This window comes from Ovis canadensis, chromosome 14, assembly GCF_042477335.2.
Source record: "Ovis canadensis isolate MfBH-ARS-UI-01 breed Bighorn chromosome 14, ARS-UI_OviCan_v2, whole genome shotgun sequence".
Taxonomy (NCBI): Eukaryota; Metazoa; Chordata; class Mammalia; order Artiodactyla; family Bovidae; genus Ovis; species Ovis canadensis.
In genome coordinates this window covers 79,046,320-79,068,308 of record NC_091258.1, presented here as the reverse complement: position 1 = coordinate 79,068,308, position 21,989 = coordinate 79,046,320, and the positions used below count along the sequence as shown (strand labels likewise).

At 45.0% G+C, this 21,989-nt stretch overlaps 1 protein-coding gene across 2 annotated transcripts; it reads left to right on the top strand.

Annotated features, from left to right (window-relative positions):
• Nucleotides 1-9,249: 9,249 nt before the first annotated feature.
• Nucleotides 9,250-19,049, top strand: ZNF772 (zinc finger protein 772). 2 transcript variants are annotated; one of them, XM_069552190.1, is made up of 4 exons: nucleotides 9,260-9,505; nucleotides 12,753-12,879; nucleotides 13,396-13,518; nucleotides 14,155-19,049. In XM_069552190.1, exons 1-4 carry the CDS (start codon nucleotides 9,473-9,475, stop codon nucleotides 15,300-15,302), a joined length of 1,431 nt encoding a protein of 476 aa, XP_069408291.1. In that variant the 5' UTR covers nucleotides 9,260-9,472; the 3' UTR covers nucleotides 15,303-19,049. The 2 variants fall into 2 exon arrangements, with proteins under 2 accessions (XP_069408292.1, XP_069408291.1); XM_069552191.1 differs by lacking the exon at nucleotides 13,396-13,518 and having other exon boundaries at nucleotides 9,250-9,505.
• Nucleotides 19,050-21,989: the final 2,940 nt, after the last annotated feature.

Sequence of the window (21,989 nt, the reverse complement as noted above, 5' to 3'; positions counted from 1 at the left end):
AGGAACCTCTCTGCCATCCCTGCCTCCGTGACCTGGTGGCAGCAGCAGTGTGCATGGGTTGCAGTCCGCAGGACCTGGGACGCATGTACACTCCACTCCCATTGGGGCATCTGAGGAGCCTGAGAGCTAGTTGGGTCCTGGGCACCTGGCTCCCTCAGTGATGATAGCTGTGCTGAGTCTGGGGACCTGACCTTGAGTGCACTGTCTGCTAAAACCTGCCTCTGTTGCCCAGCCTGGACGCTGGCAGGAGGACCCAGATTGGGCGCTGGATGAATGTTCCCTGACAGGATTATGGGCCCAAGCAGGAACTCTCCGCTCATCACCGAGGACCTAGACCTTGGAGGGTGAAAGTTGTGCCCTGGGCTCTTGCCCTTTCTTGTCCTAACAGAGAATTTATTCATCGGATGTAGGTTTATAGAAACATCATTTGACCATGACTTGATCTCAAGAACAAGTGATCTGAAACCAAAAGTTTGCAACAACTGTCAGGCTGGTGTATTTCTCTTCCTCAATTCTAGTCTCGTCACAACAAAAATTTGGACCAATGGACCAAAAGGTGTAGAACAGACAAGTTACAGCCTGGTTCAGGCTCAGAGAGATTTTTTATTAGTTTCACACACCCAAAGGAGTCCTCCTCATCCTTCCAGTCAAGCCCTCTTGGCTTTCCCCTTTTATACTTCCAGTCTTCTCCTTTTTAGGCATCAGCTAACTATCAGATAACTAAAATGGGCTGGAATGGACAAATTTAATTCAAATGACCATTATATCTACTGCTGTGGGCAAGAAGCCCTTAAAAGAAATGGAGCAGCCCTTATAGTCAACATAAGAGTCTGAAATGCAGCACTTGGGTGCAATCTCAAAAATGAAAGAATGATCTTAGTTCATTTTCAAGGCAAACCATTCAATATCACAGAATCCAAGTCTATGCCCCAACCACTAATGTCAAAGAAGCTGAAGGTGAATGGTTCTATGAAGGCCTATAACACCTAGAACTAACACCAAAAAAAACATGTCCTTTTCATTACAGGGGGCTGGAATGCAAAAATAGGAAGTCAAGAGATACCTGGAGTAACAGGCAAATTTGGCCCTGGAGTACAAAATGAAACAGAGTAAAGGCTAACAGTTTTCCCAAGAGAACGCATTGGTCATAGCAAATACCCTCTTCCAACAACACAAGAGACAACTCTACACATGGACATCACCAGATGGTCAGTACCAAAATCAGATTGATTATATTCTTTGCAGCCATAGATGGAGAAGCTCTATACAGTCAGCAAAAACAAGACTGGAAGCTGACTGTGGCTCACATCAAGAATTCCTTATTGCCAAATTGAAACTTGAAGAAAGTATGGAAAATCACTAGGCCATTCAGGTATGACCTAGGTCAAATCCCTTACCATTATACAGTGGAAGTGACAAATAGATTCAAGGGATTAGATCTGATAGAGTGCCTGAAGAACTATGGACAGAGGTTTTTAACATTGTACAGGAGGCAGTGATCAAAACCATCCCCAAGAAAAATAAATGAAAAAAGGCAAAATGATTGCCTGAGGAGGACTTACAAACAGCTGAAAAAAGAAGATAAGCTAAAGGCAAAGGAGAAAAGGAAAGATATACCCATTCGAATGCAGAGTTCCAAAGAATAGCAAGGAGAGATAAGAAAGACTTCATAAGTGAATAATGCAAAGAAATAGAGGAAAACAATAGAATGGGAAGACTAGAGAACTCTTCAAGAAAATTAGAACTACCAAGGCAACATTTTCATGCAAAGAAGGGCACAACGAACGAAATAAACAGTATGGACCTAACAGAAGCAGAAGACATTAAGGAGAGGTGGCAAGAATACGCAGAACTATACAAAATAAATAAATAAATAAAGGTCTTAAAGACCCAGGTAAGAGAAACACAAGTAAGATGGTAGGTGCTGCAAGAGGGCATCAGAGGGCAGACACACTGAAACCATACTCACAGAAAACTAGTCAATATAATCACACGAGGACCGCAGCCTTGTCTAACTCAATGAAACCAAGCCATGCCTGTGGGGCAACCCAAGACGGACGGGTCATGGTGGAGAGGTCTGACAGAGCATGTCCACTGGAGAAGGGAATGGCAAGCCACTTCAGTATTCTTGCCTTGAGAACCCCATGAACAGTATGAAAAGGCAAATGATAGGATACCAAAAGAGGAACTCCCCAGGTCATTAGGTGCCCAATATGCTACTGGAGCTCAGTGGAGAAATAATTCCAGAAAGAATGAAGGGATGGAGCCAAAGCAAAAGCAATACCCAGCTGTGGATGTGACTGGTGATTGAAGCAACATCCGATGCTGTAAAGAGCAATATTGCATAGGAACCTGGAATGTCAGGTCCACGAATCAAGGCAAATTGGAAGTGGTCAAACAGGAGATGGCAAGAGTGAACGTCGACATTCTAGGAATCAGCGAACTAGAATGGACTGGAATGGGTGAATTTAACTCACATGACCATTATATCTACTACTGCGGGCAGGAATCCCTCAGAAGAAATGGAGTAGCCATCATGGTCAACAAAAGAGTCCAAAATGCAGTACTTGGATGCAATCTCAAAAACAACAGAATGATCTCTGTTCGTTTCCAAGGCAAACCATTCAATATCACAGTTATCCAAGTCTATGCCCCAATGAGTAATGCTGAAGAAGCTGAAATTGAACGGTTTCATGAAGATCTACAAGACCTTTTAGAACTAACACCCCAAAAAGATATCCTTTTCATTATAGGGGACTGAATGCAAAAGTAGGAAGTCAAGAAACACCTGGAGTAACAGGCAAATTTGGCCTTGGAATGCGGAATGAACCAGGGCAGAGACTAATCGAGTTTTGCCAAGAAAATGCACTGGTCATAGCAAACAACCTCTTCCAACAACCCAAGACAAGACTCTATACATGGACATCACCAGATGGTCAACAGCGAAATCAGATTGATTATATTCTTTGCAGCCAAAGATGGAGAAGCTCTATACAGTCAACAAAAACAAGACCGGGAGCTGACTGTGGCTCAGATCATGAACTCCTTATTGCCAAATTCAGACTTAAATTGAAGAAAGTAGGGAAAACCACTAGACCATTCAGGTATGACCTAAATCAAATCCCTTATGATTATACAGTGGAAGTGAGAAATAGATTTAAGGCACTAGATCTGATAGAGTGCCTGATGAACTATGGACAGAGGTTCATGACATTGTACAGCAGACAGGGAGCAAGACCATCCCCATGGAAAAGAAATGCAAAAAAGCAAAATGGCTGTCTGGGGAGGCCTTACAAATAGCTGTGAAAAGAAGAGAAGCAAAAAGCAAAGGAGAAAAGGACAGATATAAGCATCTGAATGCAGAGTTCCAAAGAATAGCAAGAAGAGATAAGAAAGCCTTCTTCAGCGATCAATGCAAAGAAATAGGGGAAAACAACAGAATGGGAAAGACTAGAGATCTCTTCAAGAAAATTAGAGATACCCAAGGGAATATTTCATGCAAGGATGGGCTTGATAAAGGACAGAAATGGTATGGACCTAACAGAAGCAGAAGATATTAAGAAGAGGTGGCAAGAATACATGGAAGAACTGTACAAAAAAGATCTTCATGACCAAGATAATCATGATGATGTGATCACTAATCTAGAGCCAGACATCTTGGAATATGAAGTCAAGTGGGCCTTAGAAAGCATCACCACGAACAAAGCTAGTGGAGGTGATGGAATTCCAGTTGAGCTGTTTCAAATCGTGAAAGATGATGCTGTGAAAGTGCTGCACTCAATATGCCAGCAAATTTGGAAAACTCAGCAGTGGCCACAGCACTGGAAAAAGTCAGTTTTGATTCCAATCCCAAAGAAAGGCAATGCTGAAGAATGCTCAAACTACTGCACAATTGCACTCATCTCACATATTAGTGAAGTAATGCTCAAAATTCTCCAAGCCAGGCTTCAGCAATACGTGAACTGTGAACTCCCTGATGTTCAAGCTGGTTTTAGAAAAGGCAGAGGAATCAGAGATCAAATTTCCAACATCCGCTGGATCATGGAAAAAGCAAGAGAGTTCCAGAAAAACATCTATTTCTGCTTTATTGACTATGCCAAAGCCTTTGTGTGGATCACAATAAACTGTGGAAAATTCTGAGAGAGATGGGAATACCAGACCACCTGACCTGCCTCTTGAGAAATCTGTATGCAGGTCAGGAAGCAACAGTTAGAACTGGACATGGAACAACAGACTGGTTCCAAATAGGAAAAGGAGTACGTCAAGGCTGTATATTGTCACCCTGCTTACTTAACTCATATGCAGAGTACATCATGAGAAACGCTGGACTGGAAGAAACACAAGCTGGAATCAAGATTGCCGGGAGAAATATCAATAACCTCAGATATGCAGACACCACCCTTATGGCAGAAAGTGAAGAGGAGCTATAAAGCCTCTTGATGAAAGTCAAAGAGGAGAGCGAAAAAGTTGGCTTAAAGCTCAACATTCAGAAAACGAAGATCATGGCATCCGGTCCCATCACTTCATGGGAAATAGATGGGGAAACAGTGGAAACAGTGTCAGACTTTATTTTGGGGGGGCTCCAAAATCACTGCAGATGGTGATTGCAGCCATGAAATTAAAAGACACTTACTCCTTGGAAGAAAAGTTATGACCAACCTAGATAGTATATTCAAAAGCAGAGACATTACTTTGCCAACTAAGGTCCATCTAGTCAAGGCTATGGTTTTTCCTGTGGTCATGTATGGATGTGAGAGTTGGACTGTGAAGAAGGCTGAGCGCCGAAGAATTGATGTTTTTGAACTGTGGTGTTGGAGAAGACTCTTGAGAGTCCCTTGAACTGCAAGGAGATCCAACCAGTCCATTCTGAAGGAGATCAACCCTGGGATTTCTTTTGAAGGAATGATGCTAAAGCTGAAGCTCCAGTACTTTGGACACCTCATGAGAAGAGCTGACTCATTGGAAAAGACTCTGATGCTGGGAGGGATTGGGGGCATGAGGAGAAGGGGACGACAGAGGATGAGATGGCTGGATGGCATCACGGACTCGATGGACGTGAGTCTGAGTGAACTCCGGGAGTTGGTGATGGACAGGGAGGCCTGGCGTGCTGAGATTCATGGGGTCACAAAGAGTCAGACACGACTGAGCGACTGAACTGAACTGAACTGAAGACCCAGATAACCACGATGGTGTGATCAATCACCCAGAGCCAGACATCCTGGAATGCAAAGTCAAGTGGGCCTTAGGAAGCATCACTACGAACAAAGCTAGTGGAGGTGAAGGAATTCAGTTATGTTCAGTCACTCAGTCATGTCCAAGTCTTTGCAACCCCACGTACTGCAGCACGCCAGGCCTCCCTGTCCATCATCAACTCCCAGAGTTTATTCAAACTCTCATCCCTTGAGTCGGTGATGCCATCCAACCATCTCACCCTCTGTTGTTCCCTTCTCCTCCTGCCCTCAATCTTTCCAAGCATCAGGGTCTTTTCAAAGTTGAACTATTTCAAATCCTAAAAGATGATGCTGTGAAATTGCTGCACTCAATATGCCAGCAAATTTGGAAAACTCAGCAGTGGCCACAGGACTTAAAGAGGTCAGTTTTCAATCCAACCCCAAAGAAGGGCAATGCCAAAGTATGTTCAAACTACCACACAATTGCTCTTATTTCACATGCTAGCAAAATAATATTAAAAATTCTCCAAGCTAGACTTCAACAGTATGTGAAGTGAGAACTGCCAGATGTTCAAGCTGGATTAAGTAAAGGCAGAGGAGCCAGAGATCAAATTGCCAACATCCGTTGGGTCATAGAAAAAGCAAGATAATTCCAGAAAAACATGTACTTCTGCTTCAGTGACTATGCTAAAGCCTTTGACCGTGTGGGTCACAACAGATTGTGGAAAATTCTTAAAAGATGGGAATACCAGACCATCTTACTTGCCTCCTGAGAAACCTGTATGAAGGTGAAGAAGCAACAGAACCAGACATGGAACATCAGACTGGTTCCAAATTGGGAAAGGAGGACATCAAGGCTGTATATTGTGCCCCCCCACCCCACCCCCCGTTTATTTAATTTATATAGAGAGTACAAGATGCGAAATGCCAGGCTGGATGAAGCACAAGCTGGAATCAAGGTTTACAGGAGAAATACCAACAACCTCATATATGTAAATGATTCCACTCTATAGCAGAAAGCAAAGAGAAACTGTAGAGCCTCTTGATGAAAGTGAAAGAAGAGAGTGAAAAAGCTGGCTTGAAACTCAACATTCAAAAAACTAGGATCGTAGCATCTGGTCCCATCACTTCATGGCAAATAGATGAGGTAACAATGGAAGGACTGATGTTGAAGCTGAAACTCCAATACTTTGGCCACCTGATGCAAAGATCTGACTCATTTGAAAAGACCCTGATGCTGGGAAAGATTGAAGGCAGGAGGAGAAGGGGACAACAGAGGATGAGATGGTTGGATGGCATCACCAACTCAATGAACATGAGTTTGGGTAAACCCCAGGAGTTGGTGATGGACAGGGAGGCCTGGCATGCTGCAGTCCATGGGGTCACAGAGTCAGACACAACTGAGCAACTAACTGAACTGAACTGAACAATGGAAACAGCGACAGACTTTATTTTTCAGGGGCTCCAGAATCACTGCAGTTGATGGCTGCAGCCATAAAATTAAACAAAATTTGCTCCTTGGAACAAAGGCTGAGCAACAACAACAGCTCCTCCTTTTGGTTATGTCCTGTGCAATGTAGGGCTTGTACCCACCGCAAATTAATGAAAGGGAATACAAATGGGAATACGCTCAAGGCTGATTAACAATTATAAGTTATATAACAGCAGGCTATGTTGTTTATATCTCCCCATAATTCCACCTGTGATAATTAGATGTAGAATATTCATAAACCCTGTATCAGCTACTAACTGCCTAACTACCCAAGGTTAGAGAGCTGCTGTGGTCATTTTGTATCCATTGTGTGCCTAGGGCACATGTGTAGCAGTTGAAAAGTCGCTGCAGTTATTTCGTAGCATGTGTGCGAGCTCTCCTGGGTGTGTCTGGGGTGGAGTTAAGAGATCAGCTTGCATCCCTTTCAGCCAGGCCTCCCCTCAACACTCATGTCTTCTACTCAACACAACTAACCACAACCCCCCCCTCACTTTTCAGTTTTTCTTAAGATTTTAGGGAGTCTGGGGTTTGGGGCATGAGACATCCATCTCCTTATCTGTCTCTGCAGTGAACCTTTTACTGCTCCAAACTCCTACATTTTGGTATAAGTTGGCCTCACTCTTTGTGGGCCACATGGACTTGCATTGAGTAATAGAGCTGCAGAGATGATGGTGGAGCAGTAGTGAGGAACTCTGCCAGACTCATGTAGAGACCATCCTTACTGTAAATGGGCTTGTATTTCAATGTCCCTGCACAGCTGGTGCTCCAGTCTTTCATTCTCTTGAAGGACTTAAAGCGGATCTTGAGGACCGCAAGAAAGTGGTTTCCTTAGAGTGAACCAATTATATGTTACCAAGTTTCCTTTGCCAGTGTGATGCCCAATATAAAAAACTTGGTGATGAAGCAAAGACTGAGTTCTGAATGTAGGCGATGACGTAGTCAAAGATCCCCCAAAACAAAAGCAAACCAAAAACCACATCAGCGCATACACTACTCAATATGGCCTTGGCACCTGGCAAAGGAATTTTATCATCAAAGGAGTCCTAGCTTTGGCATCCCAGGAAGGGGAGATGTTTTTATCTCAAAAACAGACAGTCTTTACTTCAGGTCAGTGTGTTCTTTTCTTTAATAACTAATGCAGATATGCAGTGAATATTGGATAAGCCACCAACAGGCTGTCTTGGTTAGCCTAAAGTCCGAGTTAAATTATTGTATAAGCCAGAATGACTTTCCCATACCTTCAGTCACTTCAGTCCAGTTGCTCAGTTGTGTCTCTTTGCGACAACATGAACTGCAGCAAGCCAGGCCTCCCTGTCCATCACCAACTCCCGGAGTTCACCCAAACTCATGTGAATCAAGTCGGTGATGCCATCCAGCCATCTCATCCTCTGTCTTCCCCTTCTCCTCCTGCCCTCAGTCCCTCCCAGCATCAGAGTCTTTGCCAATGAGTCAACTCTTCGCATGAGGTGGCCAAAGTATTGGAGTTTCAACTTTAGCATCAGTCATTCCAATGAACACCCAGGATTGATCTCCTTTAAAATGGACTGGATAGGATCTCCTTGCAGTCCAAGGGGCTCTCAAGAGTCTTCTCCAACACCACAGTTCAAAAGCATCGATTCTTCGGCACTCAGGTTTCTTCACAGTCCAACTCTCACATCCATACATGACCACTGGAAAAACCATAGCCTTGACTAGACAGATCTTTGTTGGCAAAGTAATGTCTCTGCTTTTCAATGTGCTATCTAGATTTGTCATAACTTTCCTTCCAAAGAGTAAGCGTCTTTTAATTCCATGGCTGCAGTCACCATCTGCAGTGATTTTGGAGCCCCAAAACATAAAGTCTGACACTGTTTCCACTGTTTTCCCATTTATTTCCCATGAAGTGATGGGACCAGATACCATGATCTTAGTTCTCTGAATGTTGAGCTTTAAGCCAAATTTTTCCACTCTCCTCTTTCACTTTCATCAAGAGGCTTTTTAGCTCCTCTTCACTTTCTGCCATAAGGGTGATGTCATCTGCACATCTGAGGTTGTTGATATTTCTCCTGCCAATCTTGATTCCAGCTTGTGTTTCTTCCAGTCCAGCGTTTCTCATGATGTACTCTGCATAGAAGTTAAATAAGCAGGGTGACAATATACAGCCTTGACATACTCCTTTTCCTATTTGGAACCAGTCTGTTGTTCCATGTCCAGTTCTAACTGTTGCTTCCTCACCTGCATATAGGTTTCTCAAGAGCCAGGTCAGGTGCTCTGGTACTCCCATTTCTTTCAGAATTTCCCACAGTTTATTGTGATACACAGAGTCAAAGGCTTTTGCATAGTCGATAAAGCAGAAATAGATGTTTTTCTGGAACTCTCTTGCTTTTTCCATGACCTCAAACTCTGCCTAATCCTCAAACTGAAAGAAACCTTTTCCAGGCGGCGTTAGCTAGGTAGCTCCACTTGTGACCTGGAGGTGGCGCCAATGCCCCATTTCATCGTTGGTGCTGTGGGAACTATATTACCCAGGAGCCCCGGCAGCTCTGGGCCAATGAGGCCCCACGAAAGGGGCGTTTCCGTTCATAGGGACGATGCCTGAGCGGGACTTCCTGTTCCCGTCTTGGGCGGACATATTGTTTGCTTTCGGATTAATCCACCAGATCCGTATCCAGAAGGTTACGTCACACACGGGGTGACGCGATGGGGAAACGTGAGAGGCGTTGCTGCCCTAAACAGAAGCGGACCTGAGGATTGGTGGTGGCACTGCTCGGGTGACCCGGCCGCCGGAGCCTCTCTGCAGCTACTCGCCTTCCCCGGTCCGCAGGTGCCGATGGCGGCCGCGGTGCTGACGGACCCGGCGCAGGTGGGTGCTGCGCCCCCGGCTCCTCCCTCGACCTCCGCCTCTGAATCCTGAAGCCTCGAATGAGGGAAGCCTCAGAGCCGCGCAGCGCTGGGCCCTGTGTCCCGACTGTGGGGGCGCTCTTGGGCGGACGTTTCTGACACCGCGCGTGATGGGATGACAGGACGTTACAGAAGTTGGGGCCGGAATGTGCAGAGCATTTGGGAAACCTGGAGTCTGAGTCCTTGGTGTCTGAAAAGATCAGAGGGTTTGAGCAGCTGTGCCTTCATTCTGAAGGTGATGGGAGCACGGAAGGTTCTAAACAACGAGACCATATATGATGGTTTAAAATGTAGACTGTCCAGGTGTGAACAGACTTGACGTTAGTGAGGACAGTGGAGCCTCGAAATGTTGAGAGATAGTCCAAGGCCACGCAGTTGTTAGATGGCCTAGAGGACTGCGGCACACAGGGTAGACTGTCAGCTCCAGATCCTTATGGCCGAGCAGCAGCAGCAGCACAGAGGCCTGAGGCTCTCTTGTGGCTATTTCGTGGTTGCTTTTCTCTCACAGTTTCCCTGTACCTACAGGTTCCCCGATCTCAGAAGTAATTATGGGATTTATACAGTGAGACGCGGAGAAGGCAATGGCACCCCACTCCAGTACTCTTGCCTGGAGAATCCCATGGGTGGAGGAGCCTGGTAGGCTGCAGTCCATGGGGTCGATAGAGTCGGACACCACTGAGCGACTTCACTTTCACTTTTCACTTTCATGCACTGGAGAAGGAAATGGCAACCCTCTCCAGTGTTCTTGCCTCGAGAATCCCAGGGATGGGGGAGCCTGGTGGGCTTCCGTCTATGGGGTCGCACAGAGTCGGACACGACTGAAGCGACTTAGCAGCAGCAGCAGCAGATACAGTGAGACGAGGATATCCAGTCTCTCATCGATTCCACCTTCACCTTCACCCATCAGGGCTCCAGGATTGTGGTTTCATAGAACACGTTACCTTGTACTCTCCCAGCTCTTGAGTTTGAGGACCCCTGAGAAACACCAAGCTCAGAGTTCTCAGTCCAGTCCAGGGGTTATATGGCAGGGCACTGACTCCTGGGGACCATTGGAATAAGGTGTGGAAGTTTGTTCCAGGCACAGGAACCAGCATACCTGATGGTGAGATTGAATTGGGAATTAAAAAAAAAAAACTACAGATCTTCACCAAGTCTGGCAACAGGAGTCAGGCCTGAAATGGCCAATTGAGAAGCTAGGCCTCTGTTATGAAGGTGGTGTAGCCATGGCAGATGTGGAGCAGAGGAGGGAGGTGATCTGATCTGGGTTTTCACAGCTTCCCTGTAGATGCCATGTTTGGTCCCTGGGTTGGGAAGATCCCTTGGAGAAGGAAATGGCAATCCACTCCAGTGTTCTTGCCTGGGAAATCCCATGGACAGAGAAGCCTGGCGGGCTACAATCCATGTGTTTGCAAAGAGTTGGGCACAGCTTAGTGACTAAACAGCAACAAAGACAACTCTGAATTCCAAGTGGAGAACAGGCTATGTGGCGAGGGTTGAGGGAATTAGGATAGAGGTGAGGAGAAAGACTGGGGAGAAGGCTGCTTGTGTATTCCAGGCGAGTTGTAACAAATGGTTGGGCCAGAGGGGTCGCTGTGTAGACGGAAGAAGTGATTGGGTCAGCTTTTCTGTGTAAGAAAGAGACAGCCCCAAGGTGTTGGGCCATATCAGTCAGAAGGGTAGAAGCGCCATCGAGGCGGGCAAGTTAGTGGTAGAAGTAACTCTGCATATGGGTATCAGTACTTTATTTGTGGCCACGTGGAGAATCTGAGATGTGCCAGAGAACCCTTGAGGTAGCCAGTGAGCTGCTGGACATGGGGCTGAGGTTATATGAAGGGGTTCAGGAGAGAGACATCCAAAAAGTAGAAGATGGCATGTACATAGGTTTACAAGGGAGAAACTACAACAACACAACAGTACGCTCCTGCCACGTCCAGCACAGCGGGTGAGAAATACCTGATACAGTGAGCATGTAAGGAAAAAACAGACACATATAATCTGGCAAGCAGGGAGTCAGGGGGCCCTCCTGCGCTCCATGACAGAAAGACAAAACGGCTCCTTTCAGCCCGCACTTTTATTGGCAGAAGTCACATGAGATCATTAGGGAATAGCTATATTGGGTAGTTTGATCAGCGCACCATAAAGAGGGAGTAAAGTTATGACTCTGCTGTTGATTAGGAACATCTTGTTTTGTTTCCTTCGGGACAGACTTAGGGGCAGGCAGTGAGCAGAGCAGAGAGCACGTCCCACCCGACCGTTTGGCATACTTACCAGGACAGTCAAGAGGGCGCATTTTGCCGCACCCTGGAGTCATGCAGCAAGGTGTTGGTCTCTGCTCCAGGCTGCAACACCCTCCTGCAGTCTCCCAGGAATGGTTGCCTGGTAATGGTTACTCAGTAAAGGGTGCCTGCAAATGGCTGCGTGCCAGCTCTGCATCTATTACCTGTTGATTTCCTCAAGGTTTGGTGGCATGTGAACTACATTACCCAGCAGGCTTTGCTCTCTGGGGGGCAGTTAATGAGCTAGGAAGGTGATGAAGTGAAGTGAAGTCGCTCAGTCGTGTCCAACTCTTTGCGACCCCATGGACTGTAGCCTACCAGGCTCCTCCGTCCATGGGATTTTCCAGGCAAGAGTACTGGAGTGGGTTGCCATTTCCTTCTCCAGAGGATCTTCCAGACCGAGGGCTCGAACCTGGGTCTCCCACAGTGTAGGCAGACGCTTTACCGTCTGAGCCACAAGGAAAGCCCTGTAAGAAGGTGATGATGAAGGCCAATAACTGGGTAAGCGACCAGAGTTGTGAGAGAGTGATCCAGAAGAACAATGTGCATGTGGAAAAGGAGTGTGAGTTGATGGCCCTTGGGCCCTGGTTTGGGGGGCTTAAGGAAGAAAGATGAGCCTAACTTTGATTGTCTGGTAATCATGATTTTAGCAACTTTCAAAGAACTGGCTGGAAGGAGGTGGGGGGGGGTGCTGTGCACCATACCAGCCCCAGAGTTTAGACAGGCCTTTCTGCCCCACCTGCCCATTGTTGCTGTGGGTGGACAGTGATCAACGGGACCCTGAGGAGAGAGCAGACATATATGGCACCTGGTGCTGGTGTTTCCTCTGAGTTGAGGAGCTGGATGGGAAGGAATGGTCAGGGGAGTTCTGTGGGGGCAGATGGGACCCTTGAGAAGGAGACTGCTCACAGACTGCTCTCCCCATTATGGCAGGGGAATGTGACCTTTGAGGACGTGTTCGTGTCCTTCTCCCAGGAGGAGTGGGGGCTCCTTGATGAGGCTCAGAGGCTCTTGTACCACGAAGTGATGTTGGAGAACTATGCACTGATGGCCTCACTGGGTAAGGCCCTCTTCTCCCCTGCAGTGCCTGGACTGGGCTCTCCCCCTTCCCTGTTTCCTAGATCAGAGCCATAGGCAGTACCACCACCTGCCCTGGTTCCTTGAAGTAGGTGCCGTGGGTGCCAGGTGTGAACTGTGGGCTCTAGCACCTCTGGTTTCTGAGTGGTCCCACTACCTGCTGCCCTGAAGGCTTGCATGGAGGAATGCAGGCATGAAGTGTCCAGTTGTTACCCAGTGGATCACGTCCAGTTTGTCCTCTCCCTGATTGGGTGCCTCTGTCTAGATCCATGGCACTCTTGTGCCCCAGATTGTGCCCCCTTCCTCTAGCTGACATTTCTCATAGCCTACCTGTATCAGGAATCCCAAGGACCCAGTACAATCACTGCTTGTTGGGACCACTAGGCTATTCCTGCAAGACAATACTTCAGAGTTATTTTCATGATATTTAGGTTTCTTCTCTGAGGGGTGGGTCACCCACACCTGTGCTGGCCATTTACCTGTCCTGTCTTTTCCTTAGGATATGCATCTTCTATGTCCCATGGGGTTTCCCCACAGGAGCTTGGCAGGGAGCCCTGGGTCTCTGACTGGGCCGACACAACTCCAGCCCTGACCAGAGAGGCTCAGAGTGCAGGTGGCCCTGGTGAGTGGGAGCTGGGGAAAATGTGATGTCAGGCTGGGTTCTGGTCACTCTCCAGCCTCTCAGTGCCCACAGTGGTTTAAGTGCCAAGGCCACTGCCCACACTTCATTCCTGTCTTTACTGCCCTGTTTACACACTTACCTTTTATGCTGTGACCTTTGGCCTTTGGCAGTTCCTCACCTCTGCCCACATCTCAGCTGTTCCTCTCCACTGCTTCCTCTGTACTGCTCTCCAACACTGGCTTATATGCTTTGTGTGTCAAGAGAGGTGCATGTTCTTCAAATAATTCTTAAATACCAGCTATTCTATTCATTTGTAGCTGTTTAGTAAACACACTCTTCTTCTGCATGTCTCCCCAGCAACCAAGGCCTTCCTACAATGCATTTGTGGATAATTTCATTGGGGATCCTGGCTCTTTCTGGGCTGTTCATCAGATCTGTGTCCTCTCCCCATCAAGGCTGCTTCCAGCCTGTGACCTTTAGATGCCAAGACTGTGGAGCAGCCCTTTACTCAACTTGCACCCTGGCCTTTTGTCCTGAGGCAGACCTCAGTCTTAGTTTTGATAAACACACATCTGTAATAACTGCCCCTTCCCACCAGTGTCACTGTGTACTTTACCACCATTTGTCTGCTTTCAGGTTGTTGGCATGGAATGAAGGAGGATGAGATCCGTTTTGAGCAGAGCATTTCTGTGAAAAGAGTGTCTAAGGGCATGATTCCTAAGATGATTCCATCTTCCCAGAAGGCCCACCCCTGTGAGACATGTGGCCCGATCTTGAGAGATGTTCTGCACATGGCTGAGCACCAAGAAACACGTCCTGGGCAGAAACCATACCTGTGTGTGGCATGTGGGAAACAGCTGGGGTTCAGTGCAAACTTCCCCCTCCACAATCAGTACAGTGGAGAGAAACCCTGCAAGCGGGACATGCACAGGGCCCTTCTTGTGAGCAGCTGCCCTGTCCAGTCGTTGAAGACACCTCTTACCACGAGGGAGGGTTGTGAGGATTTCCCAACCAGCTCAAGCATGTTTCAGCAGCATTACCCTCTTAGCAAGTGGAACCCACAAAGTGACACCCACTGTGCAGAGGTCTTTCACAGTGGACAAAAGCATTATGAGTGCAGCGAATGTGGGAAGGCCTTCAGCCGCAAGGACTCACTTGTTCAGCACCAGAGAGTCCACACTGGAGAGAGGCCTTATAAGTGCAGCGAATGTGGGAAAACCTTTAGCCGCAAACCCATACTTGCACAGCACCAGAGGATCCACACTGGAGAGATGCCTTACGAGTGTGGCATATGTGGGAAAGTGTTTAATCATAGCTCTAATCTCATTGTACACCAGAGAGTCCACACTGGAGCACGGCCTTACAAGTGCAGCGAATGTGGGAAAGCCTACAGTCATAAATCCACGCTTGTTCAGCATGAGAGTATCCACACCGGAGAAAGGCCTTATGAGTGCAGTGAATGTGGGAAATACTTCGGCCACAAATACAGACTCATTAAGCACTGGAGTGTTCATACTGGGGCACGGCCTTATGAGTGCATTGCATGTGGGAAGTTTTTCAGCCAAAGCTCCGATCTTATTGCCCACCAGAGAGTTCACAATGGTGAGAAGCCGTATGTGTGCAGTGAGTGTGGAAAAGCCTTTAGCCACAAACATGTGCTTATGCAGCACCTTAGAATCCACACTGGAGAAAGGCCATATAAATGCAGTGAGTGTGGGAAAGCCTTCAGGCAAAGGGCTTCCCTCATCAGACATTGGAAGGTTCACGCTGGAGAAAGGCCTTAGGAGAGCAGGGAATACTCTGTCTTATTCAACATAGTGACACCAGAGAGAGGCTCCAAGAGGAGCCTTTGTGAGTAGCCATAAGCTAGAAGATGAGCCTCGTGTTTGAACTCTCACCCTGAGGAGATTCTTCTGTGTGCCAGCTCTGTGGGAAGCGTTCTGGGGGCAGGCCTTGGCCTGCCTTGGCCACTGTGAAAGGTCACTGTGAAAGGTCACCAAAAGCATGTCACTGCCAGCATCTGAAAGAAGCCATACATCTGTGCAACAGCAGGGCCCCACATTGTGCGTATGTCACCCCAGACGCTTTGATGGGCAAGATCTCTGCTCTTCCTGTCTTCCCTAGAGGGCACCATCGGTAGCCTGACCCTATTGATAATCCTCACTCCTTCCTGCTCCCTACTGTTGGAAGCATGGGTGTGACCCATTTTGAGTCAGAAGAATGCAAGCTTGGTTCTTCTGGTTGCTGCAGAGATGTCCATATTTCAGACTGTGTTGTTCTCTTGTGACCCTCGTGATGAGTTTGACCAGCCTCTGAGTCACCTGACCTGGAAATTATCTGCCTCATATTGTTCTGGTTTTGCAACACATGCCTTAGTTTCTAAGCTATCTTTATTCCTGGGAATTTTGTTCACTCTGTGGGGTGAGTTGAGAACAGAATTGGGCTTGCCAGCCTGAAAGAATGAATAGCTTGTGTGAGAGCGCCAACTGTTGAGTCTCAGTGGTATTTGCAGAATGATTAAAGAAAGAGCAGCTCTTATTCTAGTTTCGGCCTAATTTACATCGCTGCTCAAGGCCTACTGGGAAAGAATACCAGCCTTTGCAGGCCTAATTGTGTGTCCTGTATGTTGAGATGATTTGTGTGACCAGGGTCTTCTTGAGCAGGTTGTCAAGGTCTTGACAGCCTCTGATGTATGTGGGAACAGCATGAATTGGGCTCCCTGTTCCTAGGGAATGTTTCAGAATTTGATTCCCTGGGACCTGTCTGCATCCCTGACATCTATCATTTAGTAGGGTATTATTGGTAGGCAGATGTCACTGTCACCTACAAGGACCAGTTAGGAATCATAATTGATACAGAGACACTGATTAATAGGAAGTTGGGAGACCATAGCCAACTACAGGGAATGTAACTCTTTTAAAGGTGTATCCACAAACTTGTCCATCACTATGACTTTGGTATGAGGGTTTATGGAAATTCTCAGGACTCTCATATTTGTGTCTCACGATCTTACAGCAATGGTTACTATCCAAAATAGAATGAAAATATTCTGCAATTGCATGTATTTACAATGTATAATTTGATGATTTTTGTGTGTGTGTGTGACCCCATGGATTATAGTCTTCCAGGCTTCTGTCCTCCTATCCATGGAATTTTCCAGGCCAGAATACTGCAGTAGGTTGCCATTTTCTTCTCCAGGGGATCTTTACGACCCAGAGATCGAACCCCTGAACCCCCGTTGGATTCTTTACCACTGAGTTTTGATACATATTTGCACCTTTGAAACCAAGTTTCCTGATTCCTTTTGTAGTATCTCTTCCCCTCACCCTTGCTAGGCAACCACTCATCTTGCTTTCTGTCACTATAGATTTGTTGGCATTTCTTAGAATTTTAAATGTATGTGTGTATAGAATAACTTAAAGTGTATTTTTATGGTTCTGGCTTTTTTTAACTCTGTATAATTATTTTGTGATTTATCAGTGTTCTGTGTATCAGTTCATTCTTTTTCATCCATACTTTTACTTAAAGTATTCCACTTTAGAGAAATAGTTCCAAAACAAGAGGACAAAGCTACAGTTTCTGTTATGACCTTAACCTGGAAGTGATGTGCCACCGTTTCTGACTTACTCTATGGGTAATACAGACTAATCCTGGTACACAGTGCAAGGGGACTCACTTTACAACAGTGAGAATGCAACATGGTAGGTATTTGTGGGAGCATTTCTTGGATACTGGTGACTACAATCATAGGTTTTCTTTTTTTCCCTTTGTGTATAGCCTTTTAATGAGGAATCATATTGACTGATTTCAAAAGTTAAACCAACCTTGCATTTCTGAGGTAAATCCCATTTGATCATGATGCACTACTCTTTTTATGCATGGTTCAATTTTATACACTGGTTTACTTTTCTTGTTGAAGATTTTTGTATCTATGCTTACAAGACACGAGAGCTATTAGTCTCTCTCTCTCTCTCTTTTTTTTTTTTTTTTGGCTCTGATATTTTTAATGCTTGGGTTTGGTTGCTATCAGTGTAATGTTGGGTTTACAGAATAAGTTGGTTAAGTATCCCCTGCTCTTTAATTTTCTGGACAAGTTTGTGAAGAATTGACAGTATTTCTTGTTTGATAGAATTGACCAGTGAAGTATGTAGGCCTGGAGTCTATTCTGTGGAAAAGTTTCTAACTGTAAAATTCCATAGTGAACCTGTTCTATGCTTAGTCGCTCAGTCGTGTCCGACTCTCCCTCTGTAGACCACCAGGTTCCTCTGTCCACGGGATTTTCCAGGCAAGAATACTGGAGTGGGTTGCCATTTCCTGCTCCAGAGGATCTTCCCAACCCAGGGATTGAACTTGCCTCTCTTAGTAGTGTAGTGAAGTGGCTCAGTCATGTCTGACTCTTTGCGACCCCGTGGACTATAGCCTACCAGGCCCTCCATCCATGGGATTTTCCAGGCAAGAGTACTGGAGTGGGGTGCCATTTTCTTCTCCAGGGGATCTTGCCTCTCTTGCATCTGCTGAATTGGCAGGCAGATTGCTTACCACTAACGCCACTTGGGAAGCCATAGTGGACCTAGGTTTATAGAATTTACCCCACCCCACCCACACACACCTATACACACAGTGAGCTTTGGTAGTTTGTATCTCTCGGAGTTTTTTAAGTAGCCAAAATTTTCAAGCTATTCTCTTATTACTTGAGTACCTGTAGAATCTGTAGGGGTGCCTCCTCTCATTTTTATACTGATAATGTCTGTATTTTTTTTTCTTTATCAGCGATTTATCAGCTTTATTGATCTTCTTAGAGTACTTGACTTCACTGATTTTTCTGTTTTGTTTTCCCTCATTTTGACTTTACTGTTACCTTTTGCTTTTATTATCTTTCATTTCTCTTCTACTACATTTTAGCATAGAAGCTGAGTTCCTTCATTTGAAACCTTTGGGTTTTTTGCTAATACAGGTGCTGAATACTAAGAACCACCCTGTAACAACTGCTTTAATTACCTCCCACAAAACTTAATATGTTGTATTTTCATTTAAATTATTTTAAACCTTTTCCAGTTTTGTTTTAAATTTCTTCTGACACATGGTTCTTTTAGAAGTATGTTGTTTGGGCTTTTTTTTTTTGGTAATTGATTTCTAATTTAATTCATTATAGTCAAAGTATACACATTATGACTTGAATTATTTACATTTATAGGTATTTGCTTCATGGCCCAGAATATGGGTTATCCTGTGTTTCACGTTAACTTGAAATGAATGTATATTGTTTTCCTGTTTGCTGGAGAGTTTCTACAAATGTCATCTCAAGTTAATGTAATTAATAATGTCTAAGTTTTCTGTATCCTTACTGATGGGATGGGCATTGCTCTGTCAATTATTTGAATGGGGTTGTTGACATCTCTGACTCTAAAAGTGGATTTTCCTATTTTTCTGTTTAGTTCTATCATGTTTTCCTTTGTGCTATTTATTTTTATTTTTTTATTTGCTTTGTGTCTTTTTATTAGGTGAATAAACATTTCCTAATGTTATGTCCATTTAATGAGTAGACCTCTTTAGCATAAAAGGCCCTCTTGGGACTTCCCTAGTGGTCCAGTGGTTAAGACTCTGTGTAAGTACCGCATGCTATCCAATTGTGCCACCAGAGCGTTAGACTCTATACTCCCAATGCATGGGGCCTGGGTTCAGTCCCTGGTCAGGGAACTAGATCCCCCATGCCACAACTAAGGCCTGGGGTCCTCTTTATCTATAGTGATATTCTTTGCCCTAAAATCCACCTTGTCACACACTGTTAACATTGTGTAGTTTTGATTCAATACTCATTTTGACTTTTGAGTGAGTGAAAGTCGCTCAGTCACGCCCAACTTTTTGCGACCCCATGGACTATACAGTCCATGGAATTCTCCAGGCCAGAGTGGGTAGCCATTCCCTTCTCCAGGGATCTTCCCAACCCAGGGATCAAACCCAGGTCTCCTGCATTGCAGGCAGATTCTTTACTAGCTGAGCCACAAGGGAATCCCTTTGCCTTTTTGGGTACTGAAAATACCTGCTTTTCAGTAGACATTCTTTATAGATTTTTAAGGTTTTTTTTAATGTGGACTGTGTTTTGAAAGTCTTTATTAATTTGTTACAATATTGTTTCTGTTGTATGTTTTGTTTTTTTTGACCATGAGGCATGTGGGGTCTTAGCTCCCTAACCAGGGATCAAACCTGCACCCCCTTCATTGGAAAGCAAAGTCTTGACCACTGGACTGCCAGGGAAGTCCCAGAGATATTCTCAATATTTTACATGCTTAAGTTCCTTAGAGTATGATCTTTGGGGATCTTGATTCCAAACATTTTTAGGTGGAATTATTGCAGCATTCATTTAAAGGCTATTTTCTCACCCTCTGCTGAGACACAAGTCATTCTGTCTTTTCTATCTTATGCTTCCTAAGGTTTCTGATTTAAACTGATTAGAACAGGTGCTATTCTGTTCTCTACATTACCCTTGGAAATTGTTTCATTGAATCCTTTTGGGTGTTTCTTTACCCAACCTCTGGTCCTTCCCTACCTATATATACAGATTTGTACTGAGCTGAATACTTTAAGATGACCCTCTGTAGGTCTCTCTCTTGTCCTGTGCTCTATTGGACTCCAGACACCTTAGCAGGCCCAGGTTGTAAGTTCTTTCTCATATTAGGATGATTTTGGGGGTCTCCCTGGTCTCAGCACTTTTGTGTTAGAGCCTGGGAACTTCCTTTCATGGAAACCTGAGATGGCCATGGGGCTTGTATCATTTATTTGCTCTGTCTCATAGGTTACTGGTATTTTTTCCAGTATATTAAGAATCAATTTCATGTACTTTTTTTTTTTTCAAGAAAATCTATGAATCATCCTAAAGCAGATACTTTGAATAAATTAGTAGAATTGATAACACCTCCAATTACATCAGAAAAAAAAAAGAAGAGAAATCACATTTATAAATATAAGCAAGGAAAGAAGGTATAGCACTAGATATCTCTGAGACATAATGGATAATGTGTGATTGTTTTATATTTTGACTGCGCCATGTGGCATGTGGGATCTTAGTTCCCTAAGAGGAAACCAGGTAATGAAATATATCAGGCTGTGAGTGTAGATGCAAAAAAAAAAAAAAAAATCCTTAACAAAATTTTAGAGAATTAAATGTGTGTTTATATATGGCATATTTTGAATTGGTAAGCCAGTTTTACACTCCTGATAATGATTACAACCTAGTGAAATTGATCATGAATATAAGTTGGTTTAGGGGCTTCCCGGGTGACTCAGCTGTAAAGAATCTGCCTGCAATGTAGAAAACGCAGGTTCGATTCCCTGGGTCGTGAAGATCTCCTGGAGGAGGGCATGGCAACCTCCTCCAGTATTCTTGCCTGGAGAATCCCATGGACAGAGGAGCCTGGCAGGGTACAGTCCAAGGGTTGCAAAGAGTCAGACATTACTAAAGCGACTTAGCACGCACGCACACGACGTTGGTTTAGTAATTGAACATATATTAATTTAATCCATATTAACTAGAGGGTATGGTATAATGATGGGACCGGATGTCATGATCTTCGTTTTCTGAATGTTGAGCTTTAAGCCAACTTTTTCACTCTCCTCTTTCACTTTCATCAAGAGGCTTTATAGTTCCTCTTCACTTTCTGCCATAAGGGTGGTATCATCTGCATATCTGAGGTGATTGATATTTCTCCCGGCAATCTTGATTCCAACTTGTGTTTCTTCCAGCCCAGCGTTTCTCATGATGTACTCTGCATGTAAGTTAAATAAGCAGGGTGACAGTATACAGCCTTGACATACTCCTTTTCCTATTTGGAACCAGTCTGTTGTTCCATGTCCAGTTCTAACTGTTGCTTCCTGACCTGCATATAGGTTTCTCCAGAGGCAGGTCAGGTGGTCTGGTATTCCCATCTCTTTCAGAATTTTCCACAGTTTCTTGTGATCCACACAGTCAAAGGCTTTGGCATAGTCAATAAAGCAGAAACAGATGTTTTCTGGAACTCTCTTGCTTTTTCCATGATCCAGTGGATGTTGGCAATTTGATCTCTGGTTCCTCTGTCTTTTCTAAAACCAGCTTGAACATCAGGGAGTTCACGGTTCACGTATTGCTGAAGCCTGGCTTGGAGAATTTTGAGCATTGCTTTACAAGCGTGTGAGATGATCACTTCATGGGAAATAGATGGGGAAACAGTAGAAACAGTGTCAGACTTTATATTTTGGGGCTCCAAAATCACTGCAGATGGTGATTGCAGCCATGAAATTAAAAGACGCTTACTCCTCGGAAGAAAAGTTATGACCAACCTAGATAGTATATTCAAAAGCAGAGACATTACTTTGCCAACTAAGGTCCAGCTAGTCAAGGCTATGGTTTTTCCAGTGGTCATGTATGGATGTGAGAGTTGGACTGTGAAGAAGGCTGGGCGCCGAAGAATTGATGCTTTTGAACTGTGGTGTTGGAG

Coding starts and splice junctions, on each gene's coding strand:
- ZNF772 (XM_069552190.1), top strand. CDS start 9,473: ATGGCGGCCGCGGTGCTGACGGACCCGGCGCAG. Junction 9,506..12,752: donor TGCTGACGGACCCGGCGCAG/GTGGGTGCTGCG, acceptor CCATTATGGCAG/GGGAATGTGACCTTTGAGGA. Junction 12,880..13,395: donor TGCACTGATGGCCTCACTGG/GTAAGGCCCTCT, acceptor TCTTTTCCTTAG/GATATGCATCTTCTATGTCC.